The sequence below is a fragment of the Nelumbo lutea genome, chromosome 1, assembly GCF_056320005.1.
Source record: "Nelumbo lutea isolate HS-2025 chromosome 1, American lotus-T2T, whole genome shotgun sequence".
NCBI classification, from domain to species: Eukaryota; Viridiplantae; Streptophyta; class Magnoliopsida; order Proteales; family Nelumbonaceae; genus Nelumbo; species Nelumbo lutea.
Window position 1 is genome coordinate 72254742 of NC_142684.1, and position 13529 is coordinate 72268270.

Consider the following 13529-nt stretch of genomic DNA (forward strand, 5'->3'; position numbering starts at 1 on the left):
ACTGGAAGGAGCTGTGGTGGTGTAAGTGGTGGGATAGGGTTTAGAATGGGCTTTTGAAGGTGGCCGGCGGGATGCTCAAGTTAGGGCTTGGAGGAAATGAGGAAATGAAGACAAGAGATGGGGAGGGGAGAATTCAAATGATCTTAAACTTTCAAAATAACCCTACTTTTTGAGTTTTGTATTTTTGCATGTGGTTGAACCGGATTTATTTAGCTAAGGACCGAACACCCGTTAAAAGTTGGTGTTTTTTCGACATATCAACGTGGTCGCCTGTGATTGGCGGGTTCACGCGTCGGTTACTTCAAGGCTCGAAACCAGCGGGAACTTGATTTGGGCTGTGGATATTTAGGGCCCTGATTATCCAAGCCCAGCCCAAGCTCATTTTAATCGACTGACTGAACCGGTTCCAGTCAGCTACCGAGCCGCCGAGTTAAAGACTGCGAGCCCACAAATATACAAACCAAACGAAAATTCTAGATTATTCAGGCATCCAAGATTCATCACCAATCGTTTCTTTTCCAACAAGAAATTCGAAGATCTAGCTCCTTAAAAAGTAGAACTTTGTTCCTCTTTTCGATTCCTATTTGAAATTTGGAATTGAGATTTTGAATCCTATTTTATCGAAGAATCTCTCTACAAATCAATTGTTCGAAACTCGAAGGACCTCGTAACAGAATGGATTTCGAGCTGAGAGCCGCGAGGGAGAAGCTTGAGAGAGAACAGAAGGAAAGGAAAGAGAAGGCGAGGCTAAGACTTGAAAGGGAGAAGAAAGCCAAACAAGAAGCCATTCGCCAACGAGAGGCCATCGAAACCGCTCAAAGAATTCGAAGGCTCGATGCGGCTGAAGCCCAACTCAAGGTCGACTTCCATCATTATTGCTTATGGTTTCGTTTGATCGGTCGGTTTGTGTTTAAATTTACAATTTTTAATTATTTTATACTTAGACATTTCATTGTTCATTAATTGTTATGGGTGCTTCCTTTTACATCCTCTTTGAGGGGGGAAGACCGGGGTGGTTAGGGAAACTGTTTTTATAAACTATTTAGATTTTAGATAATGGGATCGAATATAGTATCTTCTAATCTTATATGGATTCCCAACTAGAATCTTCCATTTTACATTTTTTCTTTTGAACTTGAACCAGAAATGGTTCGCCGACTGATTGATAGTCCATGAAGAGAAGTCAAGGAACTGAATCGAGTTTGTAGAAATTCTTCTGAAAATAAAATGCAAAAAACGTGACAAAAAGAAAGAAAGCAAGGAAATTGCATGATGAAATTTACAGGTATTGGAGGACATAAGTCACAATATACAGATTATCTTGCAATTCCTCATCATTAATTCAAACGTTCAATAAAGCCTTCTCTTAGGGGCAGTTACTAATCGACGACCAGAATGCTGGTTGTTGATTGGATATAGGGTATAATGTCTTTCCGGTATCATAGTGGAACCCGTCATATTCCTTCAAATTCTGAAGCTGAATTGGTAGTTCGAAGGGGAGAAGAGAGTTCCATCGGTAGGGAACAAACCTGAGGCCAGTAAGTCCAAGTCTGAATTCAGAGAATCAACTAGTACAGGATTTTCAGAGGGGAGTTAATAGTTCTTCTCCCGGGCAAAACGAGGATACTCTAGTAGGCGTCCTTGATCAGTGTTCATTGGGTATTACCAGCAAAGTCTGTCTGCAGTCGTCTTCAGCTGAAAGTGATCTACAGGGATTGCTTTCCAGTCCAGGGGGTCTCGTCCCCTTCTTTTTTGAGAAACCTTTCTCTCCAGGTAAAATCGTCAATTTGGTTGAGGACACTGATGCTCTCCCTATGCTTGCAGATACCACAGATTACCAACCATTGCATGTTGTTGAGCCAAGTGGGAAGTTGAGAGAAGGGAAAGTAAAAGAGAAGGATAGTGTGAAGGGGATGGATAGCATGGAGCAAGGGGAGAGAATTTGGAAGTTGGTGTGCGATTTTCTAGATGAACTTAAGATCCGAGAAGGCTATGTTGAAGATTCAATTAATGATCTTGAGAAGGTGGGTGAAGAGGATGGTAGTGAGCATGGGAGAGGAGGAAGGTAGCAGGTAAGAAGGAAGGTAAGAGAGAGATGGGTAGCGGAGTGGTAGAGCAGATGGGATTGCAGTTAAAGGAGGTTAGGAATGTTACTGTCTATACCAAAAAGAAAGGGAAGAAAGTAGAAGCTAGGAAGAAAAAGATGTTGGAGGTGGAGAGATTGAGGTCTGATGTAGAAGGTGACATTTTTTTTTATCAATAAGGTGACATTGAGTTTAGTGCAAGAGGGGAAAGAAGGAAAGGGCAGAAGTAGAGGAAGGAGAAGATTTTGGGGATTTTAAAATAGTGGTAAATGAAAATAATAAGTTGGAATGTAAGAGGGTAGCGCTAGGAAGAGAAGGGTTACTAAAGACTTGCTTAAAAAGGAAAAGCCAGATATAGTGATGTTGCAGGAAACAAAAGTAGCAGATATGGATAGAGATGGGTCAGAAGTGTGTGGAGTTCTAGAGGATAAGTTGGGTGGTGGTGCCGTCTTTGGGAGCTTTTGGTGGCTTACTCACAATGTGGAGAAATGAAGATCTGGAATCTCTAGAAGAGGTAATTGGCTAATTCTCAGTCTATAAAATTCAAGAATGTGAGGGATGGTTTCACTTGAGTGCAATCAAACATATATGGGCCAGTTAAGTATAGAGAAAGAGGCCAATTGTATTGATCAAAAAAAAAAAGAGAGGCCAATTGTGGGGGGAGCATTATGATATTAGAGGCCTTTGGAAGGGGTTGTGGTGCCTAGGAGGTGATTTTAATGTGATAAGATTTACAAATGAGACAAACAACCCCAATCAAGTGATTCCCACAAGCATGATGAGGTTCAATGAGTTTATTGAGGATTGTGAACTAAAAGAAATACCAATTCAGTAGACCTGGTTCACTTGGTCCAATTTTCAAGCCTAGCCCATTTGTTCAAAGTTGGGCAGATTTGTGTTCAATGTTGCTTGGGAGGAGTATTGGGGAGGGATGATGGTGAGGGCTTTGCCTAGGGTTACCTCAGATCACTGCCCAATTAGAATAGGCACAGAAGACTTTTTGACAGGTCCTACTCCTTTTAGATTTGAAAATATGTGGCTCACCCATCCCGAATTTACTAGTAGAGTGAAAGATTGGTGGAATGAGAAGGTGGGGGCTTTTGATTGGAAATGAGTAAGGTTTCACAGAAAGATACAACATTAAAGGGCAAGTTGAAGGAATGGAATAGGGATGTGTTTGGAAGAGTTGAGGAAAGAAAGTTGAATGTGACTTTTAGAATTGAGTAGTTGGATCAAAAGGAAAGTCAAGGGTTGATGACTGAGGAGGAAAGAAGCTTAAGATGGACCTTAAAAAAGGAGCTAGAGGAAATATTACTTAGAGAGGAGATCTGTTGGAGGCCAAAGTCAAGACATAAATGGATTAAGGAGGGTGATTGGCAATACTAAGTTGTTTCATGCAATAGCCAATGGAAGAAGGAAAAGTTTTGTGGATAAATTGGAAATAAATGGTGAAATCTCGAGGAGCCAAGAGGAAATTGCAAATTGTTTTGTGGAGCATTTTAAGAGAGTATATAAGAAGGTGAGTGATGTAGGAGTGATGGTGGAAGGGTTAGATTGGCTAAGGTTGGACCCAGAAGCGGCAAGGATGTTGGAAAAGGACTTTGAGCTAGAAGAAATTAGAAAGGCAGTTTTCTCAACGGATAGGTCTAAATCTCTGGGACCGGATGGCTTGATAATGGCTTTTTACCAAGATTGTTGGGAGATAATTAAATATGATTTGCTAGCAGTTTTTGAGGAATTTGTTGAGGAACATTTCCTTAGCCCTGGGACCAATTCGACTTTCTTGGCCTTGATACCCCTAAGAAGGATGATGTCATTAGTCCTAGAGATTTTAGACCTATTAGTTTGGTGACTATCATGTATAAAATTATGTTTAAAGTCCTATCGTTGAGGTTGAAAGAGGTCCTCCCTAGTTTGGTTTCACAATCTCAAGGGGCTTTTGTTCAAGATAGAGAAATTATCGATCAAATTTTGATAGCCAATGAATGTGTGGAGGATTATAAGAGGAGGAGAAAAGGTTTCATGTGATTTGGGCTTACAGAAATGAAATGAAGAAATTCAAATGGATAACTCAGCAGATGGATGTAACTATACAATGGGTGGGGAGGAAGGCAAATGCTTTTGCTGATTCTCTAGCTAAACAAGGAATAACTAGGGATTAGTTGTACTGGACCCACTTGTAACTTTGTGATGTTTCTGTATTAATGAGTGAGGCTGCACCTCACGCCTCATATTGGGATGCTCGTAATAGACTATTTATCATTTGCTTCTAATGAAATCAATTGAATTTTTATCTATAAAAAAATAAAAAAATAGACTTGGAGAAGGCCAATGACATGGTGGACTGGGTTTTCCTATTGGAAGTATTGAAATGCTATGGTTTTGGGGAGAGATGGTGTGGATGGATTGAAGGTTGTTTGAAAACCTGTCATTACTCGGTACTAGTAAATGGAGTGGTGACGGATTTCTTCCTGGCTAGTAGGACAAGGGGATCCCCTTTCCCCCTCCTTTTTACCCTAATAACGGATGTGTTTAGCAGACTCTTCCCAAGAGCAGATTTGATGGACCTCTTTAAAGGTTGGATAGCAGGCAAGCTTAATACAGTGGTGACACATTTACAGTTTGCAGACGATACAATTATTTTCTGTGAGGGTGGGGATCCTTTAAAGGCAAGGCAGTTGAAGGAGGTGATCAAGTTATTTGATCATATGTTTAAGTTGAAAATAAATTTCGAGAAGAGTTGTGTGGCAGGAATGAATTTGGAGTAGGAGGAGCTAAAAGTAGCAGAGTTTTTAGGATGCCTGATAACTGTTTGGCCATTGAAATACCTTGGGATGCCACTAGGAGACAATCCGAAAGAAAGTAGGTTTTGGAACCCAGTTGTGGAAAGGTGTTCCAAGAGATTGGTTATCTGGAAGAGAAATTATATTTTGATGGGAGGTAGAATTACATTGATAAAATCCACATTAGCAAATTTGCCAATCTATTATTTATCGGTGTTTAGAATGCCACGGAGGGAAGTGATGAAGCTAGAAAAGTTGATGAGAGATTTTTTGTTTGAGCTAGGGGAAGGTAGAAAGGATCATTTAATCAAATGGGATATAGCGTGTAAAAGTAAAGATCAAGGGGGTCTAGGCATAGGAAACCTAAACAAGAAAAACTCCTCTCTACTAGGTAAACGGCTTTGGAGGTGGACTTAGGAGAGGGGAAGATTGTGGCAGGAAGTAATTGGTATTTTCCATGGTTCTGCAGGCAATGGTTGGGATGCTGGGGTATCGTCGAGGGTTACTTTGGCTTCTCCTTGCAAATCTATTTGTGGAGTGCTTCCTCACTTCCTAAGCCAAATCAGGTATGATGTTTGCTCTGGAGATAAGATTCTTTTTTGGAAGGACCTTTGGATTGGTAATTCAACCCTTAAAGATCTGTTCCCCTCTTTGTTTTCTCTTTTCTTTGTTTAAAAAAGAACCTGTCTCTCACTTTGTTTCCCTTTCTGAGTTGACTGGGTTAAGCTGGAACTTAGGGTTGAGAAGAAATTTAAGGGACCTTGAATCAAAAAGGGCAACCTTGCTGTCTCTCACACCCTAAAGGTCGTTTTTCTTGTGCCTCCTTTTTCTCTTTCTTGTGTTCAGACCCAAATTCTCTTCTTTGCCCTACTGATGAAATCTGGTCTAAACCTATTCCTCCTAAGATTGGGGCTTTGTGCTGGGAAGTTTTCCATGGGAAAATAAACACTCTGGACGTTTTGCAAAAAAGAAGACCCTTTATGTGCCTGCCCCCTAACTGGTGTACCTTGTGTGAAGTAAGTGGAGAAAACTATTACCATCTTCTGATATCCTGCCCTTTTGTTGATAGTCTCTGGGAAAAGGGGTAAAATTCTGTGGAGATGTATCAGGGCTGCATTGATTTGGACGGTATGGGAAGAAAGGAATGGCAGAGTGTTCAATGATAAAGAAAGAAAAAAGGAAGCAGTTCTGGACTGCATCTTATATAGAGCTTTAATGTGGGCCAAGTCTCTAAAGTTATTTTCTGATTTCTCCTTTGATGATATGTGGATAAATTTCTCCTTTTAGAAACTATGAAGGTCATGTTATTGCTGTGTTCTCAGGTCCAGTTGGAGTAGGGGACTCGGTTTTTGCAGAGTTCCAAGCTGTCCTGCAAGGAGTAAAGCTTGCTAGAGATTTAAATTATGATAAATTGTTAATTCAAGGTGACTTTAAACTGGTAAGGGTGGTTGAAGGAAACTGAAACTATAATTTGGAAATACAAAGAATACATGAAAAGATTTAAGTGGCTGGTAAGAGATATGACAATTTCAGTCCAATGGGAAAGGAAGTTGGCTAACAGGATGGCTGATTTCTTTGCGAAACAGGTGGTGCATAAGTCTGAATTATTCTGGGCTCAGTTGTAATTTGGTTATATGGCTGGGGCTGCATCTCACACCTCTGCTGGTTGTACTCTGTAATCTTGTGATACTTAACTATGTTCTAATAAACCTTATATCATTTATCAAAAGAAAAAAAAGAAAGATATTGCAAATTTAAGCGTCAAAGCCCTTGTCTCGTGGTTAGCTCAGTTTGTCTAGATCATCCCTCCATGTGGTTGAAATGTGGCAGGTCATGTAGGGAAGTTCCCTACTTCCCTCCAGGGTTATGTCCATATAGTTTTCTTTATGATGAGTTAAAAGCTGATTTTCCTTAAAATCAAGTCCCTGTAAAGTATTGTACCATCTATTTGAAGGGCAACTATAACATGCTTCAGTGCCATATTGCCGGACAAACTTCATAGCTTATTAAGATTATTTATGGAAATCCTCAGCTACAAAGAAGAGTGAGGATTTCCCTTAGGTTTGCATTGGCTGAAGGAATTCTACTGGTCATGGAAGATTAAAGATTGAATAGTGATACTGTACACCACTATATCTATTTCTCAGTTATGGGCCCAAATTTAGCCTTCTCATAGCACATAGAAGAAAGATCAATCAGATAGAACAACAACTTCCTAACAGTACATCTTTACAACTGAAACATTATAATCTACACTAAGAAAGGAAGAAGATAATGGAGCATGCACATCTAAAATTTCAAGATAATCTAGAAAAGAATCTGTCTAAAACAGAACAAAGATGTATGGATTTGATTGATCATCTCTATCATTTTCCAGGTTGTTATAGAGGATGATAATTTCAATTGAATGGAGACAATTTTGATCAAGATTACTTAGACATTGAATGTCTATAGTCTATACTGGAACAAATTCTAAGTGCATTTTATATGCTTTGGTGATTATTTTGGGATCTTTTTGTTCATCTATGTAAGGGGAAGGGATGGAGTGGGGCATTTTTTGATTGTTCAGGATTGAGTCGTACTCGAGCCTTGAACAATCACCTATTATATCTGGAAGGTGTGTTTGTGACTGTAGAAGATTGAACCACACTTAAACCTTTGAACAATCGCCTATACTAAATTACACTCAATTCAACTCAATCAAGCCTTGCCCCAACTATATGTGATCAGCTACATGAAGTCTGTTCTACCGTTCTGTTCTGTTCAGTGCCATATCCAGTGTTAAATTATGGGCCCTCAAATCATTTTCACTACTTCAACCCATGTCCTTTTTGGCCTGCCCCTATCTCTTCCAAACCCTTAACTTGCCACAAGTCACTTCTTCTCTTGGTGTTGAATTTTGATGATCTTCTTTGCATGTGACCAAATCATCTTAGTATATTTCCCTCATTTTATCTCCTATTGTGGCTACTCCTAAGTTCCTAAAAAATGTTCATTTCTGATCTTGTCCTTTTCAGACATCTTACTCATCCATCTCAATATTTGCATTTCTGTTACACTCCTTTTCTAGTATATTGTTTCTTGGCTTTCCAATACTCTGCTCCATGTAACATCACTAGTCATATAACTGTTTTATAATTTTTTTTAGCCTAAGTGGTATTCTCCTATTGCATAGGACCGGATGCATCCCTCCATTTCACCCATCAAACTCTAATTCTATGGGAGATGTCCTCCTTAATTGAACCATGATGTAATATGCCAAGAATTAAAAAAATGTCTTCATTCCCAAAAAAGCCTATAGATCATGGTCATTAGATTGCACACATGTTCAACAACGTTTTAAGCTGATTTATCACCAACAATTGCTGATTGGCTGCCTAGCATATCTGATACATGGTGATTTTGAGTCCTTCCATCACTCCCACCCAAAATACCTTCCTTCCCCCAATCAAAAAGGGGGAAAGGAAATGAAAGGATAGAAACACAGGCACCCACAACAAAAAACATGATTCTGGATACTCAATAAATATGATATCAGTTTATGCATTTATAATGCTCGGAAGATTGGTAGGGATGTGTAACACAATTTATGCAAGAATATCTGTTTTCTCTTGTTCATATTTTCCCTTCAATATTTAGCACTTTCACGGCTAATTTCATGAATACAAGTAAATTAATTAATCACAAAAAGCCTTTTATTTCTAACACAGGCTAATCAGCAAATGGAAGAAAGTTTGCTAGCTGGGAATGGTGTCATATTTTTTCGTATTTTAGAAGCTGTGCCTTACCAGGGCTATGGAGATAAGATCAAGTTGCCACCTTCTTGCTTCACTGAATTGTCTGATCAAGGCGCTCTTGATAAAGGGCCTATGTACTTTCAACTTTCAAAGGCTCAAAAAGAGGGTTCTCCAATCACAGAAGCCACTGAACAGCAAAGCCAAGGTATTACCCACTCTGGTGTTCTGGAGTTCACTGCAACTGAAGGATATGTTGAGCTTCCTCCCTATGTATGGAGTAATTTATTCCCTACCGACCCTCCAAAGGTTCCCTTGATTGAGGTTCGCTATGTTAGGCTACAAAAAGGAACTTATGCCAAATTACAACCAGATGGGAGGGGCTTCCTGGACATACCAAATCACAAGGCAATTCTTGAAACAAGCCTCCGGCAGCATGCTACTCTCTCTCAAGGTGATGTAATCATGGTCAACCATGGAGAACTAAGCTACAAATTGCGGGTTCTAGAGCTAAAGCCATCTTCTAGTGTATCTGTACTGGAAACAGATATTGAGGTTGATATAGTAGGGCCAGATTCGGCTTCAGAGAGGACAGATGGTTATATCTTAATCCCTCTCACACTAGGAAAGGCTGAATCTGGAATTGTTGAGGAAGGTAAATACAACTATTACAAGTTCACAATAGATACTGAAATTAGTCGCAAAGTAATCTCTGGCTTTTCCAGTATTGAGGTTAAGATAGAAGCAGATACAAATGGTGGGGATACTGATCTCTATGTATCCAGATATCCTGTCTTATTCCCAAATCAGCATCAGCACCAATGGTCGTCCCATGATGTGGGTTCAAAGGTTTTGATTCTTAATTCTAATGACGATAGCCTGGGCAGTATCTATAGCATTGGTGTCTATGGCTTCAAGGGAACAACAAAATATCAAATTACTGTTGGAGTTAAAGATAATAATAATAATTATAGGGTAGGTGAACGAGCCATTTCTTCCTCATCAACACTGGATTTGGACTCTGTAGCATGTTGGAACTGTAAGCACTATATACCTAGTAGGAGTATTGCACTGCATGAAGCTTTTTGTAGTAGGCACAATGTTGTCTGTCAGCATTCTGGATGTGGGGTTGTTCTCAGAAAGGAGGAGACTGCAAACCACGTGCATTGTGAGAGATGCAGACGAGCCTTCCAGAAGGCAGAGATGGAGAAGCACATGAAAGTGTTCCATCAGCCACTTCACTGCCATTGTGGAGCAGTCTATGAGAAGGAAGAGATGGTAAGCAATAGAATGATCAAACTTCTTCTATATATATATATAATCCTAATTAGTTTCCCTTTGAAAATTCCAGGCTTTCTATACCTTATATCCATCAGTTATCAATCTATGAATTACAATTGACAGTCTATCCCTTGGATTGCTTGGGTTCTCACTGTTACACATGATGAGAAATCACCACTCTTTTGGCCTAGGTCAAGAAATGTTTTGTTTTTGTTTTTGTTTTTTTGTTTTTTTTTTCCCCGGAGGGGGGGGGGTAGTCCTCCATCAGTTGCAAGATTTAGATTGATTAAATATAGTGCTGGTTTGAGGGAAACATCAAAACCTCCATGAAATAAGTGGTAATGCTTAAATGCATCAAATACAGTTCCATATTTTTGGAAGAGCATGAAGGCCAATTACTCAGAATGCATATATTTTTTTTATGCCTATTTACTAAAAACCTAATAGGTTTTGTCTCAAAAACTGGATATGACCACTTAATGGGTATGAACATGTATTTTAATTCGTCTTAATCTTCATGTTGTACAGGTTCAACACCAGTCCACTGTTTGCCCCCTGCGCTTAATTACATGCCGGTTCTGTGGGGACATGGTTCAAGCTGGGACCTGTGCAACAGATGCTCGAGATCGATTGAGAGGACTTTCTGAGCACGAAAGTGTCTGTGGGTCTAGAACAGCTCCATGCGACTCGTGCGGGCGTTCTGTCATGTTAAAGGAGATGGACATCCATAGAATAGCTGTGCATCAAAAGAATTGAAGGTGAAATCTTAGGTTTATTTTGACATGGTGAAAGTTGCCAAGGGCAGGGAGACTTTTGAGGTGTTCATTCCGGTGCACTAGACGAACAATACAATCCATATGTTTATTGCTAAGTGAAATTTATTCAACTGTGTTTCAGTTCCAATAATTATGTGAGCTTGTAACTATTGTATTTGAAAGGTGATAAAGAAGATGCTTGACATTTTGAGTGCCAGCTTTTCCCACTTCATCAGCTAGTCGTGTCACAGAGAAGAATGTTATTGAATGGATACCCTTATAATCGGGCTGTTTTTAGTTTCTCTTAAAGGTTTGGTTTGTGATTGACCAAACTTAGTTCTTCGTTTGATATTTTCTATTTTGTTTGTTTGGAATTCATCTGCTTTGGAAATTTTAGCTTTTATTTTAATCATCACTGATTTGTTCTCTGTTACCACTCTTTTGCTTTCTTCTGTAAGTTCTCAGGTTCTGAAGAGTATTTGATGCAAGAACTGCTAATACAGCTTGGTTATTCTTTTAATAGATGGGAATATTCAACAACTAATGTTTTTGTTTTCATTTGTTTCTGGAATCGCCTTATCAGCAAAAAAAACAAAAAACAATAAACAATAAACAATAAACCAACAAAATAATGGTTTTTAAAACAAAAACAAATTTTCTAATATAAAAATGATATGATTTATGAATATGTTATTAAATAATTAGTCGAAAACATGTTTTTAAAGTTAGATTTAAAAACATATTTTTTTTTATTTCGAAAACAAAAGGCACACAACGTACGACATGTTTTTTGTGTTTTTGTATCTGTTTTCAAACCGGATGGTTTTAATTTGTTTTTGAAACCAATAATTGTTTGGTTGAGTCTTTTATAGAACCGTTAAAATAATTGGTTTGGGGATGGTCCACACCAATTTAAGATGTTGATCTCATCTCAAGGGCTCTTTTTCCTGTCGAAAAGTATTTTTATTTTTAATAATGCCCGTAGGGGTTACACAAAACGGGGGTAGCACGTCCCCAACAATCTGCCACATGTTTTTTAAAAATGACCCGGAGACTGAACCGGTCAGGGGTCCGGTTATTGGGTCGAATGGTCCAACTGTTTGACCGGAATGGTCAGTCGTTTCTGATAAAAAAAAACAAAAAACGGTCAAAACCGTTCAAACAGTTATAGTATTGGGCAAATTTCCATTTTTTCCGGTCCAGTCGGATTTTGAAAATCATGATCTGCCATACAAATAGAAAGAAGTTTAGAAGGTCAGTTGAAGAAACAAGAGTTTCATGCACCAGTCCATCTACTGCCTAATTAGCCTCTCAAAACACGTGCCGGTACGTGATGCCAAACTAGAACTCGTCCTTCAACTGGATGCAGGTTGTGATGATATGCTTCATCTTTCAAGGTGGATCAGTCTTTTTTCTTTAGACAGGAAATGGCAAGGTTGGAGTCACCTTGGATTGATGGTATTTCTTAATATTTAAGGTTCCAAGCAGCCTATATTTCAGCAACGTTTATAGGGACAAGACCCAACTTATAGGCTTTGATGTCTAAAACCTTTCCCATATTACCACTGTACAAAATCCTTCACTACTACGAGATGCATCAAGGTTGACTTTTATGTGACGAATGTTTGGAGGTTTCCAAATAATATAGTTGATTTGTCATTATTGTTTTCTAATAGGCTTTCATTATAATCCCTAAATAAATTGAGAGCTTTGTCAATTACAAATTGGGATGGGATATTTGCTTTATTGAAAACTTTTTTATTTCTATTTTTCTATATTTCCCACAGTATACAAGCAATTTTTCCTTTTCTTGTGAACTTTTTTCCTACTGTATCCTTGTTTAATCTCATCCACCAATCCATCAATGAAAGGTCGCTTTCGTTAGGATCCTAAATAGAAGGGTTTAATACTTGCAAAATTTTTTTTGTGAATGCACACTTTTTTAATATACGTTCTAAATCCTCTTCCCCACAAAAATCGCAGGATCCATCTATATTACAGACTTCTAGTAGGAAGTCTAAGTCTATTATTTAGGAGAAGATATAAAAAGGTTTTTAATTTAATATTCCAAATGCTTGAGAGCCAGATTGTGGAGTCTTCTCTTCTATTTATCAAGGAGCATCTCAATTTGGATTGTAACCCCAAATTAACTTATCCTCTTAACTCGATATGAACATTGGTTTGATTTTCTGTCAAATTCTGTTTGGAACCAAGACATTTATTTTCTATTCATTCCAACACTCTCTTTCATGGTCTATCATATCCGAGACAAGGCTACTATCGTTATCATGATTATTTCCATTTAAAATTTCAGCTAGTGGGTTTTCCCCACCCAAATATCATGCAAGAACTTTATGGACTTACAATTACCCACTTACCATTCGGCTGCTTTGAAAATAAGATCCCTTGCATGGAGCATTCCCCTCCATGTCCGTGACACATCTTTTTTGGAATTTGCAGTTCAAAAATTATCTCTATTTAGGTATACTTATCTTCCACCAATCTAACCTGGGGGGAGGGACTTTATCTTTGAATTTGTCTATTTTATCAATGATAGAGCCTGGAATTCTGAAGGAGCTCATGAAGAATTGGGGCATCATATTTGTAGAGTTCTTTTTGTAGTTTGCCAATTTTTGTATCATTCTATCTTTTACACTTGAAAATGCATCCTTATTGACCCTTTTACTCTTTTAGTGATTATGGGGGCACCAAGGTAATTTTTTGGGCTAGCATCCACCGGGATTTTGAGAACTTTAGCCATTATTTTTTGTAATCTACCCTAGATATTCTTAGAGGGCATTCTTTTTTTAGATTTTGAGAGGGAGGAAAGTTGATCAATGAGATTTTGGTTTCCATTGATCAAGAATCCCATGTTCATTTTTCAAATTAATG

General features: G+C 38.5%; 1 protein-coding gene across 1 annotated transcript; it reads left to right on the forward strand.

Annotated features, from left to right (window-relative positions):
* The first annotated feature begins 467 nt into the window (after positions 1-467).
* LOC148875284 (uncharacterized) lies at positions 468-11052 on the forward strand. Its single transcript, XM_088965745.1, has 3 exons — positions 468-858; positions 8578-9879; positions 10411-11052. The coding sequence occupies exons 1-3, from the start codon at positions 676-678 to the stop codon at positions 10636-10638; spliced, it is 1713 nt and encodes a 570-aa protein (XP_088821871.1). The 5' UTR covers positions 468-675; the 3' UTR covers positions 10639-11052.
* The last annotated feature ends 2477 nt before the right edge of the window (positions 11053-13529 follow it).